The sequence below is a fragment of the Callithrix jacchus genome, chromosome 4, assembly GCF_049354715.1.
Source record: "Callithrix jacchus isolate 240 chromosome 4, calJac240_pri, whole genome shotgun sequence".
Lineage (NCBI taxonomy): Eukaryota > Metazoa > Chordata > Mammalia > Primates > Cebidae > Callithrix > Callithrix jacchus.
The window spans coordinates 33850729-33875356 of record NC_133505.1 but is presented as its reverse complement, the minus strand read 5'-3'; the positions used below and the strand labels follow the sequence as shown (position 1 = coordinate 33875356).

Genomic DNA, 24628 nt, shown 5'->3' with positions numbered 1-24628 from the left:
TACGTGGCGCCTGTATATCATGTAAGTCTCCTGTGTGCTCTCCTCCTAGGCCTAGGCTTGTCTAAGATGCTTTGTGCCTTCATGTCTCATTCTGGGGGTCTGTGTGTTTTTCCTTTGGGTCCTACATGATGGTTTTTGGTGGTTGCATGTTTTCTTTTCTTTTCTTTTTTTTTTTCCCCAAGATGGAGTCTTGCCGCCCCACCACTACTGGCTAATTTTTGTTATTTTTAATAGAGATGGGGTTTCGCCATATTGGCCACGCTGATTTCGAACTTCAGACCTCAGGTGATCCACCCCACTCGACCTCCCAAAGTGTTAGGATTACAGGCGTGAGCCACCGCTCTCGGCCGCGTGTTTTAACCGTAAATACTTCAGTCTTTTTTTTTTTTCTATAGTCAATTAAGACTGGGGAAAAAATCCTAGCGCTAGGTGGGACCAGCATTTACCAGTTGGTATGAGGCTGGAAGTGTTGGTGCATGGCGGGCTGTCTCTGGTTCTTAGGATGTGAACTCTTGACCTTGGCGGGCCCACCCGCTGAGCTGACTCAACCGGCAGGTTTTCGGAGGCCTGAGGACTGGGAGGGGGTGGAAGCAGGCGGGGCCGGGGCGGGGCCGCGGCCCGGGGTCTGAGGGTCCTGGGCTGGAGCGCCCCAGCCGCTGGTCCCCTGGAAACCCTGCGCCCCCAAATCGCGGTTCGCGGCGCGCGTCAGGTGAGTAGCGCGGTAGCGGGGATTCCAGCTAACGGTGGTAGAGGCTGATGTTGGATGTTGTCCCCGCTCCTCTGACTCCTCGGCAGGCCAGGGGAGCACCGCGCCCCTAATCTTGGAGGAGCTTCCAACCTCTGCGGTCCTTCGGGGAAGCCAGGGTTAGTCTGGGGTGTAGCCAGGTGCCCTGTCCACTGTGGGCACGCTGGGGATTCCGGGCCGAGGAAGGACTGCTGGTACGTGTTTAAAAAGTCGGCATCCCAGAGGGAAGATTGGGGCAGATGGGCATCGGGGAAGGCGGTCCCAACTAATGGGACCGTTTCTGAGCGCGTAAGCCTATTCGATGGATGCTAAAGACTGCCTGCTTTGTCAGGCCACTGTGAGCAAAACAGGCTTTGTTCCTGGCCGCGGGAAGCTTCAAGGCTGGGGTTCCGGAGCTGGGCGCGCGATGACAAACAGTAAGCGCGGAGAGCTGCGCCAGGAGCGCCCACTGGGGCCGCGATCTGGTGGGTAGGGGCAGGGCAATGGCTGGAAAGGGTCCCTGAAGCCCTGAGCAGAGACCCAAGTGCCGCACTACTGCAGGAAGGCCATTTTGCTTGGCTGACAGGCGGAAAACTCACGTGGCTGAAGTAGCAGGGCTGGTGACGACAAGGGCGGATCCCACTAAGCCTTGCAAGTGTTGCGGGTGGTGGGGAGTTCTCAGAATTGCTGTGGATAAAGAGTTTCGGGTTGGAGAGAGATTGGGTGAACTCAAAGAACTAAAAGATGGCGACGACACATTACCTCAGAGGATTTACATTCTGAAAGGGTAGGGATAGGCCCGGGTACAGATAAGCCCGCAGGTGACCTCCAGCTCTTACAGCCGAAAGTCTGATGAATTGTGCCCAGTCTCCTTCCCCCTCCCCACGGCCCGAAGTCTGGGGCCTGGAGATGAAGGAAGTTCTTGGGAGGCAGATGTGCCTGGGAAAGAAACAGCTGCAGAGATTCAGTGCCCCCAGGGGTTAGGATCCTCACCGAGGGCCTCTTCCTACCGCCTCCAGCAAATGCCATCTTGAGGACTAGCGGCAGCAGCAGGTCTTCTCTGCCGGAGAACTGGAAGGTCAGGTTCTTGAGGGCAATGATACTAAGGGTGTTTCGAAGTGCATTTGGCTGGAAAGTGGAAGAATAATCCAAGATCTGCACACCTCACCAAAGGAGGGTGAATGATTTGGAAAGAAAGGAAAGGAAAGGGAGGGAGAAGAAAGAAAAAGAGAGGAATAAAGGAAGAAAATCAAATTCGTATCCCGGGAATGCAGCTTTCATAACATTTTGGAGATCCAATTAACTCTATTCCTCCAGGACGTTTTTCCTTGCTGGTATTTTCAGTTCTATTACACTTTTCAAAAAGTGAAAGGAAAAAGCCAACAAGTTTTGTGGGGGTTTTGTTGGTTTTTTTTTGTTTTGGTATTTTGTTGTTGTTGTTGTTAAACGGAGTCTCACTTTGTCACCCAGGCTGGAGTGGCAGTGCCGCGATCTCGGCTTACTGCAACCTCCGCCTCCAGGGTTCAAGTGATTCTCCTGCCTCAGCCTCCCAAGTTGCTGGGATTACAGATGTGCACCAGTATGCCTGGCTATTTTCTCTTTGTATTTTTAGTCGAGACAGAGTTTCACCGTGTTGGCCAGGCTGGTCTCGAACTCCTGACTTCAGGTGATTCACCTATCTCAGCCTCCCAAAGTGCTGGGATTACAGGCATGAGCCATCGTGCCTGTCTTCTGGATTTTTCATTTAATATTTTTGAACCGTGGTTGACCCTGGATAACTGAAACACTGGAAAGCAAAACCACAAAAAGGAGGAGCTACTACATGTCTTGAAAATCCAGGTCACAGAATCGTGTGTGTGTGTGTGTGTGTGTAATTTTGGTTATGAAAGGGATCTTAGAGAGTGTCTCCTTTATTTTCACATTTCTGATGAAACCAAGTCAGAAATAAAAAGACTCACACAAGGTGATCTGTTACAGATCCTGGCCTGGTTACCCCAGGTACATGATTTCTAGTGGTACTGACTGAAAGGTTTCGACATTAACTTTTGCAGATCAAGAGTGTCCACATGTCCTTGGAAAATTATTTAGCATCTGTGCATTAGGTCCTTAAGATGGGACCAGAAATTGTTACCTCATTGCTGAGAGCATTCAGTGGCACACAGCAGGAGTTTAATAACTACTGGCATTCCCTGACCAGATAAAAAAGCTGTTTCTTACCCTAACCTCTTGATGATATATTTTGTTTTTCTCTGACCTCAGGTTTCTAGAAGCAGGGTGGACAGAGGGCAGACACCTAGCCCAGCCTCCAGTTACTAAACAATGGCAGCTGGTGAGCGAAGGGTGACCAGGGCCCTGAACTCTGTGGCCCTGGCTTTGACGGAAGCAAAGTTGTTCTCAATTGTGGAAGAGGAGACTTTGGACAGCAGAACAAAAAAGGAAGACAGTCTCTTGGAGCAGATGCATTTGTCACAGGAAGCCACATCAAACCCTGGGGTCTTTGTTAAACCTCTCCATCTGCCCAGTTACCAGGAGGTAGATAGCCCCAGGAAGGAGTCCAGTCAGCCCTGGGTGCCAGGCCAGGAGTGGATAAAGCTAGAAAGAGGCACCACAGAAGAGAAGGTGTTTGAACAGCTGAAGCCCATCGCACCTGTACAGAAGACGGTCCCATGGGTGGGCGAGGTAGCCACCACCCCGCAGGAAGCCATGAAGAGAGATTGCTGGTGGGAGGCATGGGTGAAGAAGGTGAGGACACCAAGCTAGAGAGAGGTGGGGTCCAGGTCCTGGACGCCAGGAACTCTTTCATGCATGCTCCTGCCTGCAGGTGAAACGAAATCTCAGATTGTTCCAGGCTGAATGACATCCAGAAAATGGAGCTGCAAGACGTTTCTCCATCTCCCACAACACCCTGGCAGCCTTCACGGAGTGCTTTCTGAAATTTGTTAGAGTGGCAGCATTTTTTCCTTTGCTTTGCTTTCCTATCTATATTCTGCGTATCCTCCTTCCCCAGCCCCCCACATCTGTCTCCCTTTCTCTTCATCTTTCCTTTCCTTTCTATACTACCCAGTTACTGGCCTTGTGTCTGTCTTTTCATATTTCTGTCTTCCTTCCATGGGTTTATCTTTCTCTTAGGTTTTAATTCTCTCAATTTTGAGAATGGATGTTAATCTTGTACACACACACACACACACACATGCACGCCCCCCCCCACACACACACGTATGTATTGAAATAAACTTCTTGAGTCTCTCCTGTTCTTCCAGAAGCCAGTCACCTTTGAGGATTTGGCAGTGAATTTCACCCAGGAAGAGTGGGACTGTCTAGATGCCAGCCAGAGGGTCCTTTACCAGGATGTTATGTCGGAAACCTTTAAGAACCTAGCATCTGTGGGTAAGAGGCTGGGCTTCCCTCAGCAAGCTCCCTGTTCCTAAAGGCCCTGGAACATGTTTTCCCTGGACAGGTAGATCAGCTCACAATTAGTTTCACTGACCCCTGGTTCTGTGCCTTCCAGATTTGAAAGATCTGAGTCACTAAGCTCAGTGGTAAAGAGAAGAAATGATAGCCTGCATGAAGGCAAAGATAAAACTTGTAACATGATGACAGTGTTCTCAAAATATGCAAATTTTTTCATTCATCCAACCAACCAATATTTACTAAGTCACTCCTGAGAACCAGGTACTTTGCTAGCAGCTGGCCTTTTGAATGTCTCCTTTCTGCATCTACATGTCCCAGGTTATGGTTCTTAAATAAAGGCTACAAGAGGTAGCCTATCGTCCCCATCAGATGTGAAGGGGCCACACCTAGGACCAACTCAACTCTTTCTCATTCCCACACATCAGCCAGAATGTTTCTGCATAAGCCAGAGCTAATCACCAAGCTTGAGCACCAAGAGAAACAGTGGAGAGTGTTTCTCCAGCTCCCAAACACAGAAGGCCTTTCAGGTAAGAATTGCCAAGCAAAGATGAAGGTAAAAAGGGCCCAGGATAAACCCTGAAAGGATGGAGAGCTGATCAAGAGAATGAATGCTCTATATGCCCTCCTAGTGTACCTCTTTCCAGCCCAGTCAGATTTGGAGTTGAAAGAGAGCTTAAGATCATAGGCTCAAGTCCCTTGACTTCAAGTTGAAGATCTAAGTCTTTCAGTACTAGCAAATATCTTCAGTTTCTAGAGATTGAGAGACAACATGAAGGTTGCTTATGTCCACAACGCTGCTCTGACTTAAATGTTCTTTCCAAGAGAAAAGAGAAGCAAGGGGGATAGGCTTCATGCTGGGTTGGAGTAAAGGAGGCTTGTCCTTGGGAGTAAATAGTTGAGAGAGATATCAAGCCAGGCTGACCACACTTCCTGGTTTGCCAGGACATCCTGGTTTATACTCTCATCCCAGCTTGATTATTAATGAGACCTCTTTTACCTTCAAGTGGCCCAGTGTTCATGATGTATTATTGTGTGGGTGTCTATGGAGTGTCTATGGGAGTTTGAGCAATATTGAAGATGAGATAAGATAGATTTCAAGAAGTGTTGTTGTCAGTTAAAATTTACATCTCTGATACTGTTGAAAGATTTTCCAGTCAAATTTTTATTTGCTTTTAATTTGAAAAGCCATTTTTTTCTTATTTCTAGCCTATGAGGCCCAAGGGTGAGGATGAATATGTTGGGTGGGAGAGCAAGGGTAGAGGCAAGAAGTGTCTTTCTTAGGCTGAATGGAGGAACCGTGTTGGAGTTTTTTTTTTTTTTTGAGATGGAGTTTTACTCTTGTTTTCCATGCTGGAGTACAATGGTGTGATCTCAGCTCACTGCAACCTCCGCCTGCTGGGCTTAAGTGATTCTACTGCCTCAGTCTCCCTAGTAGTTGGGATTACAGACGGATGACATGACACCCAGGAAATTTTTGTATTTTTAGTAGATATGGGGTTTCACCATGTTAGTCAGGCTGGTTTCGAACTCCTGACCACAGGTGATTTGCCCACCTCAGCCTCCCAAAGTCCTGGGATTACATGCGTGAGCCACTGCGCCCAGTCTGTGTTGGCGTTCTTAAAGTGAATTTTGTGTTATTCTTTTTCATTCATTACAGAAGGCAAGAAGAAAGAGCTTCAAGAACAAGATCACAGTCTGAGAGATGAAGGAACTAGTGAGGACAAGGTCTTCCTCGCATGCAGAGGGGCCCTCTCTGCCCCAACTGGGTGTATGGACAGGACCCGGGTGCTTCAAGCATCACGGGGTGGGCCACCTTTTTTTTGCCACACCTGCGGCAAGTGTTTCAGTAGGCGCTCCTACCTCTACAGCCACCAGTTTGTTCACAATCCCAAGCGGACTAATAGCTGCAGCCAGTGTGGGAAGCTGTTTCGGAGTCCCAAGTCCCTCAGCTATCACAGACGCATGCATCTTGGGGAGAGGCCCTTCTGTTGCACGCTCTGTGACAAGACCTACTGTGATGCTTCTGGTCTAAGTCGTCACCGCCGCGTCCATCTGGGTTACCGGCCCCATTCATGTTCCGTGTGTGGGAAGAGCTTCCGCGACCAGTCTGAGCTCAAACGCCACCAGAGGACACACCAAAACCAGGAGGCAGTGGATGGAAACCAAGAGTATACTTTGAGGACTCCAGGCACCCCTGCTGGATTCCAGACAGCCATCACCAGAAGCCAGAGGTCCATCCAGGGGCTTGTGGACATGGACCATGCACCAGGGGCCAGGTCCCAGGAATCCATATTTAGAACTGAGGGTCCTATGGTCCAGAACCAGCCATCTGTACTTAAGAACCAAGTGCCTGTGACCAGGACCCAGGCACCAATCACTGGAACCCCTTGTCAGGATGACAGATACAATTCTTATCCAGTGAAGCCCTCAAGACTCAATGTCTTCTCTTGCCCCCATTGTCCTTTGACTTTTAGCAAGAAATCCTATCTCTCCAGCCACAAGAAGACCCACCTCATAGAGCCACCCAACTACTGCTTTCATTGTAGCAAGTCTTTCAGCTCATTTTCCAAGCTGGTCAGACACCAGCAGCAGACCCACTGGAAGCAGAAGAGCTACCGTTGCCCTATCTGTGACCTCTGCTTTAGGGAGAAAGAGGGCCTTATGGGTCACTGGAGGGGCTCTAAAGGCAAGGAACTGTGCCCAGACAGCCACGGTAAATGCCGGGTGATCCTGGGCCAGTGGCTTGGCTTCTCTCATGATGCCCTCACTGTGGCTGGGGAAGAATGGAAGCATGGAGGTGATGGGTCTCCCCCCAGGATCCACAGCCCCAGGAGAAGAGGCATAACGGAGAAGGCATGCAAAGGAGACAAAACAAAGGAGGCAGTGAGCATTTTGAAACATAAATAAACGGCCTTTCCTACTGAGATCTTTGTATTTGGTTTTTCTGAGGACTGATCTCCGGGGTAAGGAGGCTGGAGTAGAGGGAGAGAGGTGAGCGCATAAGGAAGGAAATATAGGCCGGGTGTGGTGGCTCACGCCTGTAATCCCAGTACTTTGGGAGGCCGAGGCGGGTGGATCACGAGGTCAAGAGATCCAGACCATCCTGGTCAACATGGTGAAACCCCGTCTCTATTAAAAAACAAATACAAAAGATTAGCTGGGCATGGTGGCGCATGCCTGTAATCCCAGCTACTCAGGAGGCTGAGGCAGAAGAATTGCCTGAACCCAGGAGGTGGAGGTTGCGGTGAGCCGAGATCGCACCATTGCACTCCAGCCTGGGTAACAAGAGCAAAACTCTGTCTCAAGGGAAAAAATAAAAAAGGAAGGAAATATATATATTTAAAAAAGGGGTTAGAAGTGTGCATATGGAAATTTGTGTTAGTATTATTATTTATTTTATTTTTATTTTTTTGAGACAGAGTCTCACTCTGGCTCGGGCTAGAGTGCAGTGGTGTGATCTTCGCTCACTGCAACTTCCGCCTCCCAGGTTCAAGTGATTCTCCTGCCTCAGCCTCCCCCGAGTAGCTGGGATTATAGGCGCCTGCCATTACACTCAGCTAATTTTTTGTATTTTTAGTAGAGATGAGGTTTCACTATGTTGGCCAGGATGGCCTCAAATTCCTGGTGTCGTGATTTGTCCACCTTGGCCTTCCAAAGTGCTAAGATTACAGACCTGAGCCACTGCCTGGCCAAAACTTGTATTATTATTATTAATTAGCACCTAGCTTGTTTGTTTGTGTCTGACAGACCATCCAGTAGTAGTTGTTGGATAAACAGTGGATACTCTGATAGGTATGAAGATGGGAGAAAAAGGATGAGAGGAGGGGAAGATTCTGAGAGACCTGTGGAAGATATATAAGTAAAACATTCTGAAGCAGGCATGTTGCCTAGATTTCACCTCTTGCTTCCCCAAGTCCCTGCTAGACTACCAAAACAAGGTGGACCTCTGGCTATCATTCTGTAGGTTTCTCCCAATCTCCAGGTTTGGGTTGGGGCGACCCATATCCTCACTCTGCAGCCAACTCAGCTGTCTTTAACGTTCTGAACTCTTCCTCTTCCTTCCCTTCACATGCATTTCAGTTCTGCGCAATCAGGGCTGGAGTCTTGGAGGAAACAACCACCATTTGCAAAGTTATCATACTGTAATTTTCAGTGAGGAGGTTCCTGGCCTCCAGTTAGTGACAAAGACCATCCTATCTGTGTAGCTCTCCAGCACAGATGTCCTCTGATGGAGAGAGGAGCACCTGCCTGTCCTTAGCCAGAGAGGGCTTCCAGGTGGAAGACTGGAGAGAGAAATAGAAAGATGGGTAATAAAAACGGGAAAAGGAAGAAAGAGAAAAAGTAGATGACAGAAGGGAAATCAATTCTACTTGGAATTCAGAGTGTTCTGGAAGTGCAAATTGGAATGTCCCCATAGCAAATATGCCAGTGAGTGTGCAACTTGATGGATGAGACATCCCCAAGGACCAATCCCTGGGCAACCAGGCTCTCCTCCACCCCTGCCAAGATGCGACACCATTCAGAAGGGATTTCCTAGAAGAAGGAGAAAATAACTTGAAAAATTGATGTCAGTAATATCATAAAACCATTGAACTAGGGAGAAGAATAGCCCTTGGGGTTATTTCGTCTCCATGCCTGCCTCAATGGTTGGTCTTAGAGGTGAGGCACTGGGCAGTTGCTGTGGAATGGGCAATGAGAACAGCTAGGGTGGGATTCCTGCTTAGGAGCAGTGAAGGAGGAACAGATCAGGCAGCAGTGCCTCCAGCTTCTCTGTCAGCTGTAAATGTGTCTAACAACTGGCCTCTTTCCCCTCTACCTCCCAGGAGGAGTTCTCCCTCCCTCCAGGTTCTCCAGCTCCTCCTTTCCTCTGGGACTGTGATTCCTCAACAGTCCCCCTTTTCCTCTTGTTGCTTCTGTCTCTCTTTCCTGGTTTTTTATTTTCTGATTATAAGAGAGAGAAGAGAACTTACTTAGCTCTTCAAGGAATTGCCCTGAAAACAAAAAGAAACAAATAACGTGATCAATGGAAGATGACTAGCACCTTCCCCACATCCTCCCTGTGGACATTCGGAGTGACCCACACCCCTTTCCACTGGGGGACCCCACAGATTTAGTAAGTGGTTCTCTTCACAGTTTTTCAGAAGAACCTGGGATTGGGCATGGGGACAGAGGAGTAAGGAAATCCCAGCTTCCCTAATCTTGAGCCCTGGTTCCATTCTCTGTTTCCCACTCAGAGCTGACTTGTCCCCCACTATTTGGTGGTCTTGCCTGCTGCCCAGCCACTGCACCTGCTAATCTTCGATGTAGCCAGTTGTAACAGATGATCAAGGCGACCAGCGGTCCAAGAACCGGCACAATTACAAACAGGGTTATCTTCCAGCAGGGCACCCTCAGAAAGTGGGGATCTGAATTATTCACCAGAACAAACAGGGTTAGCGTATGTTCCCCCTCATGTCCCACCCACCCTTCTTTTTTGGTTCCTTAACCTGGGGTCCTAGAACACCAAAGGTCTCTGGGGACAGAATTCAGAGAGTCCATGAAGTTGGATGAGAAAAGTACTGCTTTCTTATTTTCATTAGCTGGATTTAACATTTTCTTTCATTAAAAATGTAACAACTGCCGGGCGAGGTGGCTCATGCCTATAATCCCAGCACTTTGGGAGGCCGAGAGGTGGATCACAAGGTCAAGAGATCGAGACCATCCTGGTCAACAAGGTGAAACCCTGTCTCTACTAAAAATACAAAAATTAGCTGGGCATGGTGGTGCACACCTGTAGTCCCAGGTACTCAGGAGGCTGAGGCAGGAGAATTGCTTGAACCCAGAAGGTGGAGGTTGTGGTGAGCCGAGATCGTGCCATTGCACTCCAACCTGGGTAACAAGAGCAAAACTCCGTCTCAAAAAAAAAAAAAAAAGTAACAACTGGTGAGGTGCAGTGGCTCACACCTGTAATCCCAGCACTTTGGGAGGCCAAGATGGGTGGATCATAAGGTCAGGAATTCAAGACCAGCCTGGCCAAGATGACAAAACCCCATCTCTACTAAAAATATGAAAAAATTAGCTGGTCATGGTGGTGGGCGCCTGTAATCCCAGCTACTCAGGAGGCTGAGGCAGATAATTGCTTGAACCTGGGAGGCAGAGGTTGCAGTGAGCTGAGATCATGCCATTGCACTCCAGCCTGGACCACAAGAGTGAGACTCCACTCAAAAAAAAAGAGTAACAATTAATCACAGTATCAGCAGTACCTGTGACTTAATTGCCAATGGAAGCCATAGATGTTTTCATTCCCATCAGAGTTCTTGCAGAAATCTCGAAATACTGTTTGTGTTTATCAGTATTTTGAAATTACAGGTTATTAGGCTGGGCACGGTGGCTCACACCTGTAATTCCAGCACTTTGGGAGGTCAAGGTGGGTGGATCACCTGAGGTCGGGGTTCAAAACCAGCCTGGCCAACATGGTGAAACCCCACCTCTACAAAAATTACAAAAATTAGCTGGGCGTGGTGGCATACACCTGTAGTTCCAGCTACTTGGGAGGTTGAGGCAGGAGAATCGTTTAAACCTGGGAGGCAGAGGTTTGCTGTGAGCCGAGATCATGCCATTGCACTCCAGCCTGGGTAACAAGAGTAAAACTCTGCCTCAAAAAAAAAAAAAAGAAAAAAATTTATGTTACTGTGCCACAAATGTGATTATCTGTTAATAACTATATTTCAATACAATGATTGTTTTTTGCAATCCTACGTGTTCTAGTTTATGTGTATATTTTAAAACATTATTCTGGAAAGGGGTCCATTAGACTTCACTAGAGTGCCAGAGAGATTCATGGTACAAAAGAGTTAAGTCCTTTCATAGTCAAGTCCTACAAAGTGAAGATACTATTCCTCCTCTCTGGGTGTGTAAAGATGTGTGTGTGTGTGTGTGTGTGTGTGTGTGGTCCACACACTGGTCTAATTTCATAAATCATACGAGAGAACTCTGTGTGTCAGGTGACAAGAGTAGAGTCACCTACAGGCTCAGGAGGAGGGACAGTGAAGGAAGTTTGCTCAGAGAATTTACCATCTGCTTTATAACACCTTATAGTTTATCAACATTTATTTAACATATATTTGGGTGCTCTTCTGTAGTAGGCATTTTCCTTAGGCATTGGACAAGCTGCAGTGAACAAAAAGGGCAGAAACCATGTCCTTGAGGGGTCAATTCCTAGTGGGGCTCGGTGGCTTTCCTATTCCTCCATGAAGCCTTCTCTGATTAGTCATGTTCTGTACTCATGGAAACATCCTGTAATATAAGTATAGGTGATGGCTAGGCGTGGTGGCTCACACCTGTAATCCCAGCACTTTGGTAGGCCAAGGTGGGCTGGTCACCTGAGGTCAGGAGTTCAAGACCAGCCTGACCAACATGGAGAAACCCCATTTCTACTAAAAATACAAAATCAGCCAAGTGTGATGGCACATGCCTGTAATCCCAGCTACTCAGGAGGCTAAGGCAGGAGAATCGACTGAACCCGGGAGGCGGGGGTTGTAGTGAGCCAAGATCATGCCGTTGCACTCCAACCTGAGCAACAGAAGCAACTGAGTCTCAAAAAAAAAAACAGGCGGCGGGGGGGCAGGCGTGGTGGCACACACTTGTAATCCCAACACTTTGGGAGGCCAAGACGGGTGGATTATGTAAGGTCAGGAGTTTGAGACCAACCTGGCCAACATGCTGAAACCCTGTCTCTAGTAAAAATACAAAAATTAGCAGGGCGTGGAGGCAGGCGCCTGTAATCCCAGCTACTGGGTGGGTGGGGGGTGGTTGAAGCGAAGAATTGCTTGAACCCAGGAGGGGGAGGTTGCAGTGAGCTGAGATGGCGCCACTGCACTCCAGCCTGGATGACAGAGCAAAACTCCATTAAAAAAAAAAGTACAGGTGATATAGTTGTGTCTTATTTTTCTGTTTATGTTTCACCTCCCCAACCAGACATCGGTTTATGTGTAAACAATCTATTTACCTCTTTTTTGTAATTCCTCAAATGAGAAATAATACGCATAAGGAGTCAGCAGAATAAGAAAACATTTTTGTAAAGCAGTTAGGATAATGCCTGGCCCATAAAAACAGTACATGACTATTTTTTATTATGATTTTACCAATCCTAAATGCAAATGGATTCTTATTTAAAGAATCAAAAGAGAGAAAAGGACCCAACTAAGACCCAGGTGTCCTTGTTCCCCTAGGTGACTGGAACTGGAATGAAATACCCAGTTGACCTGGGAGGGCCTGGATATGCCAGAACTTACCAAAAGTCCGGTGGAGATTCTCTGAAAGAGAAACAAATGGAAAGGGATTTAGTAGGACATTCAAAAAAGGATCCTTTATTCTGAGTCTTTGTTATTTAATTACTTAAAACTTGTTCTAGGCCGGACACATCCACCATAGAGAAAGGGAAACTGAGGGAAGAACAGGATCTCGAGAGGCAGAGACAGTCTGAGAATGTGACCATTTCCGTTGTGCCAAAAAACAAAACAAAACACAAGAATTGGGAAAAAGGATGAGTGGAACTCACCTATCTCTGCTCGAAGTTTTCCTAAAATAGGAAAAGGCAACATTTTAGTTCCTGCCTGCTCTGGCTTTTGGTGGGGACCCTCCCACCCCCAGCACCTGGGCCCCTCATACAGGCTATTTCTCTGCAGCGGGAAAGCAACCTTAAAGAGTGTGAGAAGAGCACTGGATTTGAAGCCAAGGGTTGCCGCTCTTTCTCTAGCTAGAGTCTAGATTCAATAGGTGAATAAAGAATGTGAACAATTTCCAAAAGCAACACAAGGATCTACTACCTCCCAGCTGCTCTTTGCAAGTTTTCTTGGATTCTAAGTTCACAGTGCTGCTCAAGCCCACTGGGTTGCCACTTTGTTGATCTAAAGCCACTTCCCATCTGAATGAGGAAGGAGGAGCTGAACACTTAGTGAGTAGCTAGCTACTTTGTGACTGGATTTGTAGTATGCACTTTACATGACTTTAATCCTTTTTACAATTTAGGAGGGAGGATGTGTTCTCTATTTGGCAGACAAGGCAACTGAGGCTTGGAGAATCTAAGAATTTTGCCATAGTGTGGTACCCGAGATGGAATTCAAACCCAGGCTACCTAACTCTAACATTCAGATTCTTTCTGCTCAGCCAGGTGGGCTGAAAGCCTTTTTCATGTGGAAGAAATAGACAAGCAAGCATCTGGGATGAATTCAAGGAGAGAGAAAGGACTCCATTGATGATCTCACCGCCAATACCCATCCCCCAGAAACATTCCCCATACCCTCCTTGCTACTTTCTCCTCTCCTCTTAGTAACAAATAGGAGGTGGTGCGCCGGGAGGAATAAAGACTTCCTGCTTTGGCACTGGGGAAACACTTTGTAGGGAGAGAAGGTTCAGACTGAAAGCTCTAGGCACAAAAGAGGAACCTCATCAACAGCTGAACCTGAATCCTCAGTGCTGAATGGAGAAGGAGGAAACAACTTTTCAACTACTACTGTGTGGTAGGGACTTTCACTTCAGTATCTTTATTTAACACTTCTTTTTATTTCTTTTTTCTTTTTGAGATGGAGTCTCACTCTGTTGCCCAGGCTGGAGTCTAGTGGCTTGATCTCGACTCACTGCAACCTCTGCCTCCTGGTTTCAAGCGGTTCTCCTGTCTCAGCCTCCCATAACTGGGACTACAGGTGCCCACCACCACGCCGAGCTAATTTTTGTATTTTTAGTTGAAATGGGGTTGCATCATATTGGTCAGGCTGGTCTCTAACTCCTGACCTTGTGATTCACCCACCTAGGCTCCCAAAGTGCTGGGATTACAGGCATGAGCCACCACGCCTGGCCTATTTAACACTCCTAATAGCCTAGACCTGTCTAACTTTGAAGCTCACACTCTCCCAAGTTGCATGGAGCTGCCAGGTATGATACAGAGGCCTCAGCTCTACCACTTATAAGCTATATCAGTTGCAGTAAGTCACTGAACTAATCCTGGCCTCAGTTGCATTCTTTGTAAAATGGGGTTGCTATATACCATACTTAGCTCATAGGGAAATGCTAGGTTCTTTCATTCATATTAAAACCTTCAGTGAGCTGTTAAACGCTTTTTCATCATGGAGTTATTATTTTTTTCTTTATCATTCAATAATGAGAAGAAGTTCTGAACCCAGAAGTCACTCACAAATACATGTTAAGTGGTGTCGCTCCAAGAAGCCAGCTCATTAAATGATCCTGACCCACCCACCCTCTGCCCCCTGTACCTCTCAGTCTATGCTGCAGGTAGAGGAAGACGAGGCCCACAGTGATCTGCAGGAAGAGCACAGGGAGCACTGCGAGGAGAACCAGCACTCCAGGGCTGACCCAGTAGAAGGGATCTGAAAGGCAAGACTGACATTGCCGAGAGCTGAATCCTCAACACCCAGCACGGTGCCTGGGGCCCAGTAAATCAAGTCGAATAAAGAAATGAATATTGGCAGCAAATCACACTGCCACGTATGTACCTATGCAACTATCTTGCATGTTCTGCACATGTACCCCAAAACCTAAAATGCAAAAAATAAATAAATAAATAAATATAAAGAAAAAAGAAAAACAAACAAACAAAAAAAGAAATGAATACCAGGATTCAGAGAAGGTGACACAGAATTGACCCCTGAGCTTAGCCTTGAAGGAAAAGTGGGTTTGTTTCTGGGAAATGCTAGTGGTTTAAAGTTAGGATTGTGTATTGGGTCAGGCTATGTGGGGTGGGAGAGGCGGTTTAAGGAGCAGGTAAGGGACTTAGATCTGGTCCTCAAGGCCATGGGGGTGCACTGAAGGATTGCAAGCTGAGAAGTGACCACATCAGATTTAGCACTTATAGTGCTGGAGAAGATAGGGAGATCTGTTAAGAGATTGTAATAATGGCCAGGCACAGTGACTCACACCTGCAATTCCAGCACTTTGGGAGGCTGAGGTGGGCAGATCACCTGAGGTCAGGAGTTCGAGACCAGCCTGGCCAACATGGTGAAACCCCATCTCTAATAAACAAATAAAAAATTAGCCTAGCGTGGTGGCACACACCTGTAATCCCAGCTACTAGGGAGGCTGAGGCGGGAGAATCGCTTGAACCCGGGAGGCAGAGGTTGCAGTGAGCCGAGATCACACCACCGCACTCCAGCCTGGATGATATAGTGCGACTTTGTCTCAAAAAAAAAAAAAAAAAAGTCAGGGGATTCAAAGCTTAAATAGGGGATAAAAATGGATTTTTATTTTCAATAACCTTTAAACTGAAATTTAGTGTTTATTTTAATTATGTCTGCAGGCAACACACCACAATAATATGAACAGAACCTTTGATTTTGTCGTCAATAAAAATGACAAGTATTTTCTTTTTCTTTCTTTCCTATTTTTTTTTTCTTTTCTTTTCTTTTTTTTTTTTGAGGCAGAGTCTTGCTCTGTCACCCAGGCTGGAGTACAGTGGCATGATCTCGGTTCACTGCAACCTCTGCCTCCCAGATTCAAGTGATTCTCCTGTCTCAGCCTCCTGAGTATCTGGGATTACAGGCGCATGCCACCACACCAGGCTAAATTCTGTATTTTTAGTAGAGACAGGGTTTCACCACATTGACCAGGCTGTTCTCGAACTCCTGACCTCGTGATCCTCCTGCCTCAGCCCCCCAAAGTGCTGGGATTACAAGGTTGAGCCACTATGCCTGGCCTTCTATCACATTTCTTTTTTTTTTTTTGAGACGGAGTTTCGCTCTTGTTACCCAGGCTGGAGTGCAATGGCGCGATCTCGGCTCACCGCAATCTCCGCCTCCTGGGTTCAGGCAATTCTCCTGCCTCAGCCTCCCGAGCAGCTGGGATTACAGGCATGCACCACCGTGCCCAGCTAATTTTTTTTGTAATTTTAGTAGAGATGGGGTTTCACCATGTTGACCAAGATGGTCTCGATCTGTTGACCTCGTGATCCACCCGCCTCGGCCTCCCAAAGTGCTGGGATTACAGGCTTGAGCCACCGCGCCCGGCCCCTTCTATCACATTTCTAATGTGATATGAAAACATTTGTGATTTTTGGCTGGGCAAGGTGGCTCACACCTGTAATCCCAGCACTTTGGGAGGCTGAGGCAGGTAGATCACCTGGGGTCAAGAGTTTGAGACCAGCTTGACCAACGTGGCAAAAGCCTGTCTTTGCTAAAAATACAAAAATTAGCTGGGTGCGGTGGCAGATGCCTGTAATCCCAGCTATTCAGGAGGCTGAGGCAAGATAATTGCTTGAACCCGGGAGGCAGAGGTTGCAGTGAGCCGAGACTGCACCATTGCACTCTACTCTAGGCGACAGAGCCAGACTCCAGCTAAAACAAACAAACAAACTACAAAAAAAGATAAGTCACAGAAATCTCAAACTATCACTTATGTTCATTACTATTTTGAAATTACACGAATTACTAGGACCACCCTAGCTCTTGTTAATTTGATATTTTGATACCTGTATTTTGGAATAATTTTTTTTTTTGTTTTATCGTTTGTTTTTGTTTTGTTTTTTAAAGACGGGGTTTCACCATGTTGGTCAGGCTGGTCTTGAACTCCCGTCCTCAGATGATTCGCCCGCCTTGGCCTCCAAAGTGTTTGGATCACAGGCGTGAGCCACCACACCCAGCCAATAAATTTTTTATTTTATGTATTTAAAATATTCTTCTGGCTAGGTGTGGTGGCTAATGCCTGTAATCCCACCACCTTGGAAGGCCAAGGCAAGAAGACTGCTTGAGCTCAGGCGTTCTTGAGACCAGCTTGGGCAACATAGTGAGACCCTTCCACTACAAAAAAATTTAAAAAATAGCTGGGCATGGTGGCACAAGCCTGTGGTCTCAGCTATTCAAGAGGCTGAGTCAAGAAAATCACTTAAGCCTGGGAGGTGGAGGCTGCAATGAGCCATGATCATGTCACCGCACCCCATCCTGGGTGACAGAATGACACCCTGTGTCAAAAAAAAAAAGTCGGGCGTGGTGGCTCACACCTATAATCCCAGATTTTGGGAGGCTGAGGTGGCCAGATTACCTGAGGTCAAGAGTTTGAAACCAACCTGACCAACATGGAGAAACCCTACCTCTACTAAAAATAGAAAATTAGCCGGGTATGGTGGCACATGTCTGTCTATAATCCCAGCTACTCTGGAGACTGAGGCAGGAGAATCGCTTGAACTTGGAAGGTGGAGGTTGTGGTGAGCCGAGATCGCACCATTGCACTCCAGCCTGAGCAACAAGAGGGAAACTCCACCTCAAAAAAAAAAGAAAAAAAGGTAGTTTACACAGGAGAATTCAGTAAGTGACCATATGTGCAGATGTGGAGTAGGTGTGGAGCAGGTGTGGAGTAGGTGTGGAGCAGGTGTGGAGTAGATATGGAGTAGGTTGGGCAATGAGGGAGGGAGGACCTTCACTTCTGTGGCTCCCATCTATTTCCCATGCTGGGTCTGCTCCACAGCATTCAAAAGCTCCGCTCTAAACTCAATGTGCCATGCTGCAGCTGAAGGCCTTTTCATCTTGATCTCTGTTTTTTTTTTTTTTTTTTTTTTTTTTTTTTTTTTTTTGATCTCTGTTTTAAGGGAGCTAAGTAAGGATATTGCCATCCAAAGTAGGGATATGTCACAGCTAGTAACGTTAAACTCCTCGTCCAGGGCAGTTGCTTAGGTATAATTACAGTCCGTCAAGCTGTAGACTAAGGCTCCTGTCTATCATCATGTTCCCTAGAGGAAAATGCAGCAGACTTTACTTTCGAGATCTTAATGGAAGTTACCTGTAGCAATGTGATTTAGGGAAAGTTTTTCTCCCTCCCCCAACACGCATTTTTACTTTTACAAATAATTGGAAAAAAGAGAAAAGCAGACGTTATTAACCTCCAGATATAAAGAAACAAGCAGTATAGAGCATCACTGATTAACTATACTTGCCAAAGTAAATCAAACCCGAATGTCATTGCACCTCCACATCTATCAGTTTACAGGAAAATACAGGCATGGAGGACCCTGTTACATAGCAAGATGGGAATCTTGTCAGCAAAATTCAGACCATGGGAAACCCTAAGGGCAAACGTCAACAGATAGGTCTTGTTTGAATCTTGATAAAAGAAACCAACTGTAAGGATGTATTTATGAAACAATCAGGAAAATTTGAACAAAAACTAGGTATTTGATGATATTAATAAAATTTTGTTGAGTTTTTAAGATGTGATAACAGTATTGTGGTTATTTATTTTAAACTGTTCTTGGCTGGGTGCAGTGGCTCACGCTTGTAATTCTAGCACTTTGGGAGGCTGAGGTGGGAGAACTGCTTGAGCCTAGGAGTTTGAGACCACCCTAAGCAACACGGCAAAACCAAGTCTCTACAAAAAATACAGAACATTAGCAGCCTGAGGTAGTATGTCCCTGCGGTCCCGGCTACTTGATAGGCTGAGGTGGGAGGAGGGTTTGGGCCAGGGAGGCAGAGGCCACAGTGAGCCGAGATCATGCCACTATGCCTCAGCCTGGGTGACAGAGCCAGACCCTGTCTCAAAATAAATAAATAAAAAGAAAAAACAAAAACAACAAATGATTATGCTGCCTAGGATTTACCTCAGTAATTGAGCAGGAAAGGGTGGTAATGAGTGGGGAGCCAGTGAAGTGGGTGGTCCCTATTGACAAGTGCTGCAGCAAGATTGCAGGCACTTGGAGGCTCATTATAACATTCTACTTGGCATTTTTTTTTTTTTTTTTTTTTTTTTGCGATGGAGTCTCTCTTTATTGCCCAGGCTGGAGTACAGTGGCCTGATCTCGGATCACTTCCACTTCTGCCTCCTGGGTTCAAGCAATTCTCCTGCATCAGTCTCCAGAGTAGCTGGGACTACAGGCGGCTAATTTTTGTATTTTTAGTAGAGATGGGATTTCACCATGTTGGCCAGACTAGTCTTGCACTCCTGACCTCATGATCCACCCGCCTCGGCCTCCCAAAGTGCTGGGATTACAGCCAGGAGCCACCACGCCCGGCCTGCTTTGTATATTTTTAAGTTTCATAATGAAGAGTTTAAAGAAAGGATTAGAGACAACTAGTAATAAAATCACAAAAATGACAGGAAAAAAAATAAGTCAAAAAGAGATTAAAAACTCTTCAGAGAGGCTGGCGGTGGCTCATGCCTATAATCCCAGCACTTTGGGAGGCCGAGGCGGGTGGATCACGAGGTCAAGAGATCGAGACCATCCTGGTCAACAAGGTGAAAACCCCGTCTCTACTAAAAATACAAAAATTAGCTGGGCATGGTGGTGTGCGCCTGTAGTCCCAGCTACTCGGGAGGCTGAGTCAGGAGAATTGCTTGAACCCAGAAGGTGGAGGTTGCGGTGAGCCGAGATCGTGCCATTGCACTCCAGTCTGGCTAACGATAGCGAAACTCCGTCTCAAAAAAAAAAAAAGAAAGAAAGAAAGAAACACTTCAGAGAAAGAGCAGAGGTAGGGTCGGGGTTTCGTACTTAGCAGAGCAGCTCCCTCGCTGCGATCTATTTAAAGTCAGCCCTCGACACAAGGGGGTATGAAAAAAAAAAAAAGCTGCGGTAATTATACCTGACACTCCTAATAATAGTTACTTCATCTCATTCCTAAATTTGTCTCAACTTCCTGGCTCCCAAGCCTAGGCAACAGGTCCTTGTTTACTTGTAAAACAGTTTCTTTGTAGCTTCTTAGACATGCAGACTAAGAGGTGGGAAGAGGAGGTTGGAATGTGGATACCAACCCGAAAGACAACTTTCCCCCCTGAGGCAGTCTTTAGATGTTCTTCATTTTGTCTTTCTTTTCTGGTGTGATGAAACTGAGGGTGCTTGTTGGGAGAGGCAGTGCACTAAGAAGTTGTTGAGCAGAAAGGAGGACAATGGGCAGACTGGAGCGGCTCTCACTGTCGGACTTTTTGACAGGTAGAAATTCCCCAGTAAAAACAGTTGTGTGAAGAACATTCTGAGACACACACAACCATTTCCATATCCCTGCGGTCAGTCTCTAGAAATAGTGCTTTGTTGTTCTGCATACAATGCGGTCTTCTGGTACCCCACTGGAATGCTCACTCTCACCCCCAAGATACAAAAGTGATCAATTGTCTGATGTTTGCACTGCAGGTGGGGAGGAGGAAAGGGGAAAGGATCTGTTGCCCAGGCCCTCAGAGCAGTTTAGTTCTTTAATTAAATAACAATTAACTTTCTTTCTTTTCTTTTCTTTTTTCTTTTCTCTTTTCTTTTCTTTTCTTTCTTTCTTTTTTTTTTTTTTTTTTTTTTTTTTTGTTTTGAAATGGAGCTTTGCTCTGTAGCCCAGGCTGGAGAGCAGTGGCACGATCTCGGCTCACCGTAACCTCCGGCCCCTGGATCCTGGTTCAAGCAATTCTCCTGTCTCAGCCTCCTTAGCAGCTGGGATTAAAGGCATGCGTCACCATCCCCGGTTAATTTTTATATTTTAGTAGGGACGGGGTTTCACCATATTGGCCAGGCTGGTCTTGAACTCCTGACCTCATGATCCGCCCATCTCAGCCTCCCAAAGTGCTGGGATTACAGGAGTGAGCCGCCACACCCAGCCTAACGATTAACTTTCAGAGTTCCCCCTCCATTGGCTTCACTTTGTCCACATCTTAATCCGGAGATACAGCAAAAAATAAAATCATCCATCACACAAAACATGTTGAAAATGAAATTCTGAGGCCAGGCACGGTGCTTATGCCTGTAATCCGAGCTCTTTGGGAGGCTGAGGTGGGTGGCTGGCTAACGTGGTGAAACCCCGTCTCTACTAAAAATAGAAAAATCAGCTAGGCATGGTGCCAGGCGCCTTTACAGGCTCCCAGCTACTTGGGAGGCTGAGGCAGGATAATCATCTGAACCGGGGAGGCGAAGTTTGCGGTGAGCTGAGATCGTGCCATTACACTCCAGGCTGGGTGACAGAGCGAGACTCTGTCTCATAAAAAAGAAAAAAAAAAAGGAAAAAGAAAAGAAAATTCTGAAATTGTGCAGAATGAAAGTAGTGGAGGTACAGCCTAAAGGTGAAATCTCCTTCTTTTTATAGTTATATTTAGATATTTGCTTTATTTACTAGGACCACGCACGCCCATATGTGCATGCACGCGTGCGTGTGTGTGTGTGTCTGTACTCACAAATAATACAGTTTAGTTTTTTTTTTTGAGATGGAGTTTTGCTGCTGTTACCCAGACTGGAATGCAACGGCACGATCTCGGCTCATCGCAACCTCCGCCTCCTGGGTTCAGGCAATTCTCCTGCCTCAGCCTCCTGAGTAGCTGGGATTACAGGCACGCGCCACCATGCCCAGCTAAATTTTTTGTATTTTTAGTAGAGACGGGGTTTCACCTTGTTGACCAGGATGGTCTGGATCTCTTGACCTCATGATCCACCCGCCTTGGCCTCCCAAAGTGCTGGGATTACAGGAGTGAGCCACCGTGCCCGGCCCAAGAATCTTTTTATTTTTATTTTTTTTAAGACGGGGTTTCACCATGTTGGTCAAGCTGGTCTTGAACTCCCAACCTCAGGTGATCCACCAGCCTTGACCTCCAAAGTGTTTGGATTACAGGCATGAGCCACCAGGTGTGAGCCACCACGCCTGGCCTAAAAGAATCTTTTTAATGCCTGCATAATATTCACAGTATGAATATCATTATGTATTCAGTCACTTACCTAGTCAAAGGCATTGACTTTGATCCTAATATCCTTGTTATTCTGAATAATGATGCAACAGACATCCCTAAGCATATGAGTTTCTGTTTATTGATGAAGACTTTTCTGTGGAATTCATTCCCAGGAGTGAGATGGTTGGGTTGAGGGATACCATCTCAGTTGAAAGAATAACTGTTCCTGGCCACCCGACAGTTAATACCTAATATTAATATTATATGGCACTACTCACCTTCCACTTTCAATTGCATTGCGGCCTCCTCTTGGTAAGAATGATCTCGGAAGAAGCAGGTGAAACCTCCTTCATCTGGGAATCTTACATTCCGGATCTTGAGAGTCACCTTTCCCTCACCAATATCGTCTTTCAGCAGCTCTGTTCGACCCCGATATTCAGGTGCCTGCTCTCCATCTTGATCCTTGCCATTTCTGTAGAGATGAACCACCCTAGAGAAGGGGGAGCGGTACCACCCCACCTCCATGCCTGTAGCATTCTTCCCAGGAGATATGCGACATGGCAATTCTGCTGCATCCCCGACCAGAGCCTGGATGGGGTGACTTGGTCCTATCACTCTGAACTGCCCTGTTCAAGACACCAAAAGGAAGAGACTAAAGGTCACAGCGAACCTTGACAAGCAAGCCTGTCTTGGGAAGGGCTGGTTCAAAACAGGGAAGAAAGAATACACTCAACTTTTAAAGGAATTTTAGGGTCAGGGAGGAATGCAACTTTTCTTTTCTTCTTTCTTTTTTTCTTTATTATTATCATTTTTTTGAGACAGAGTCTTACTCTGTTGCCCAGGCTGGAGTGCAGTGGCTCGATCTCGGCTCACTGCAACCTCTGCCTCCCAGGTTCCAGCAGTTCTCCTGTCTCAGCCTTCCAAGTAGCTGGGATTACAGGTGCGTGCCAACACACCCGGGTAATTTTTGTATTTATAGTAAAGATGAGGTTTCACCCTGTTGGCCAGGCTGGTTTTGAACTCCTGATCTTAGGTGATCCATCTGCATTGGCCTCCCAAAGCGCTGGGATTATAAGCGTGAGCCACCACACCGGCCCCAATTTTTCTTTTTGAGGAAAGAAAAAAAGTCACTGGTTATAGAGATACTGTGAGTGTACTGGACAGAACATTCTAGCAATCATCTCATCTCAGCATCTGCCCATCTTTTTGCCAACTCTAACTCTTTAGTCCAGCCTTTAGGTTCCCTCTTGGAATGTGGTTCAACAAGGTTTAATTATCCCATGGGTGTCCCGGTTATGACTTGACCAAATTGCTGCCTATTCTACCCTTAGAGGTTTTGCTTTTGTCACTCCATCTGCTTTTAATTGTCTCTCACTACTTCTAATCATTCAGTCCTTGTTCATACCATTTCCCAGATTGTCCTTTGAGATATCGCACACTGGGGATGGCTCTGTTTCACTCTTCCTTCCCCTGTATCTTCCATCTCACTGCAGCTCCTGGACCCTGTCCCAAACAAGTTTCATGTTTTTTCTATGTGGACATGTTTTGCAGGTCAGACTCCAAGCTACTAAGAAATAAGGCTGCTTTCTCCCCTAGACCTGGAGACTGGATGCATGGGACCTCTGTCAGTCAGGTGGCTCCTGGAGGACGGGAATATTTCTGTTTATTTCTCCTTTATGAAAACTTACTGGCCAGGTGCAGTGGTTCACGCCTATAATCCCAGCACTTTGGGAGGCCAAGGCGGGTGGATCACAAGGTCAAGAGATTGAGACCATTCTGGTCAACAAGGTGAAACCCCATCTCTACTAAAAATACAAAAATTAGCTGGGCATGGTGGTGCACGCCTGTAGTCCCAGCTACTCAGGAGGCTGAGGCAGAGAGAATTGCCTGAACCCAGGAGGCGGAGGTTGTGGTGAGCCGAGATCGTGCCATTGCACTCCAGTCTGGGTAACAACAGCCAAACTCCATCTCAAAAAAAAAAAAAGAAAGAAAACTTACTAGTACCTGATTATGCAGAGCAAACCCTCAAACATGACAAGATATTAGAATTCCACAAACATTTATTGAGATTTACTGTGGATAGGCACTGCTAAGCATGTTACATGTCTCATCTTGTGTAATCCTGATGAGAACTCCAAGAGGTTGTGATTATTTTATCTCAGTTTGAGAGGTGAAAAGACAAAGCTGGAAAGACAGGTAAGAACTAGTTCAAAGAACGACTTGAGTTAGTCACATTAAAGAGTCTGGGCCAGACGCGGTGGCTCACGCCTGTAATCCCAGCACTTTGGGAGTCTGAGGAAGGCTGATCACTTGAAGTCAGGAGTTTGAGACTAGTCTGGTCAACATGGTGAAACCCCATGACTGCTAAAAATACAAAAATTAGCCAGGGGTGGTGGCAGGCATCTGTAATCCCAGCTACTCGGGAGGCTGAGGCAGGAGAATTACTTGAACTCAGGAGGCAGAGGTTGCAGTGAGTTGAGTTAGAACCACTACACTCCAGCGTCGGCAAAAGAGGGAGACTCCGTCTCAAAAAAAAAGAGTCTGGACTCAGTCGTGAAGGCTGTAAGAACCCACAGAAGGTTTCTGAGGAACGGAGCCATGTCAGCAGGTCTATGCTTCAGAAAGATAATATAGCAACTTGAGGATGATTGAAGGAGTTAAGCCCCATGAAAATAGTCTTTCTGTTCTCAGGGTCTCCCCAGGGCAGGAAAACACATGTCTTACCTCCGTAGCTGGAAGACACATGGAGGAGGAGCAGGAGGAAGCAGAGGTAGCTGGGCAGGGAGGGTTTCGATAAGCTTGCCATCTCCACTGTGCCTGGGGACAGAGAGCCCCCACTGCAGGGTCAGGCCAAGCGGAGGCCCTTGGGGTGCATGTCCCCTTACTACT

The 24628-nt window shown here is 46.7% G+C and overlaps 2 protein-coding genes across 8 annotated transcripts; one reads left to right on the top strand and one right to left on the bottom strand.

The window, feature by feature from the left end:
* Positions 1-584: 584 nt before the first annotated feature.
* On the top strand, positions 585-8672 carry LOC100402239 (zinc finger protein 57 homolog). 2 transcript variants are annotated; one of them, XM_078368471.1, is made up of 5 exons: positions 585-709; positions 2984-3466; positions 3985-4111; positions 4561-4662; positions 5793-8672. In XM_078368471.1, exons 2-5 carry the CDS (start codon positions 3044-3046, stop codon positions 7040-7042), a joined length of 1902 nt encoding a protein of 633 aa, XP_078224597.1. In that variant the 5' UTR covers positions 585-709; positions 2984-3043; the 3' UTR covers positions 7043-8672. The 2 variants fall into 2 exon arrangements, with proteins under 2 accessions (XP_078224597.1, XP_078224598.1); XM_078368472.1 differs by lacking the exon at positions 585-709 and having other exon boundaries at positions 2946-3466.
* On the bottom strand, positions 8652-24628 carry MOG (myelin oligodendrocyte glycoprotein). Of its 6 annotated transcripts, NM_001257242.1 has the most exons (8): positions 24464-24557; positions 22018-22365; positions 14386-14499; positions 12675-12695; positions 12409-12429; positions 9424-9540; positions 9106-9126; positions 8652-8668 (listed from the first exon to the last, which is right to left on the bottom strand). In NM_001257242.1, the coding sequence occupies exons 1-8, from the start codon at positions 24543-24545 to the stop codon at positions 8655-8657; spliced, it is 738 nt and encodes a 245-aa protein (NP_001244171.1). In that variant the 5' UTR covers positions 24546-24557; the 3' UTR covers positions 8652-8654. The 6 variants fall into 6 exon arrangements, with proteins under 6 accessions (NP_001244171.1, NP_001244173.1, NP_001244172.1 ...); NM_001257244.1 differs by lacking the exon at positions 14386-14499 and having other exon boundaries at positions 8655-8668; NM_001257243.1 differs by lacking the exon at positions 22018-22365 and having other exon boundaries at positions 8655-8668.

Excerpts from the sequence above, each read along its gene's own strand:
- LOC100402239 (XM_078368471.1), top strand. The coding sequence starts at position 3,044 with ATGGCAGCTGGTGAGCGAAGGGTGACCAGGGCCCTGAACTCTGTGGCC. Across the intron at positions 4,112-4,560 it reads TAAGAACCTAGCATCTGTGG|CCAGAATGTTTCTGCATAAG; the intron begins GTAAGAGGCTGG and ends CCCACACATCAG. Across the intron at positions 4,663-5,792 it reads AAACACAGAAGGCCTTTCAG|AAGGCAAGAAGAAAGAGCTT; the intron begins GTAAGAATTGCC and ends CATTCATTACAG.
- MOG (XM_008990756.5), bottom strand. The coding sequence starts at position 24,545 with ATGGCAAGCTTATCGAAACCCTCCCTGCCCAGCTACCTCTGCTTCCTC. Across the intron at positions 12,696-14,385 it reads CCTGCAGCATAGACTGAGAG|GAAAACTTCGAGCAGAGATA; the intron begins GTACAGGGGGCA and ends TTCCTATTTTAG. Across the intron at positions 9,127-9,423 it reads GCTACATCGAAGATTAGCAG|GGCAATTCCTTGAAGAGCTA; the intron begins GTGCAGTGGCTG and ends TTTTGTTTTCAG.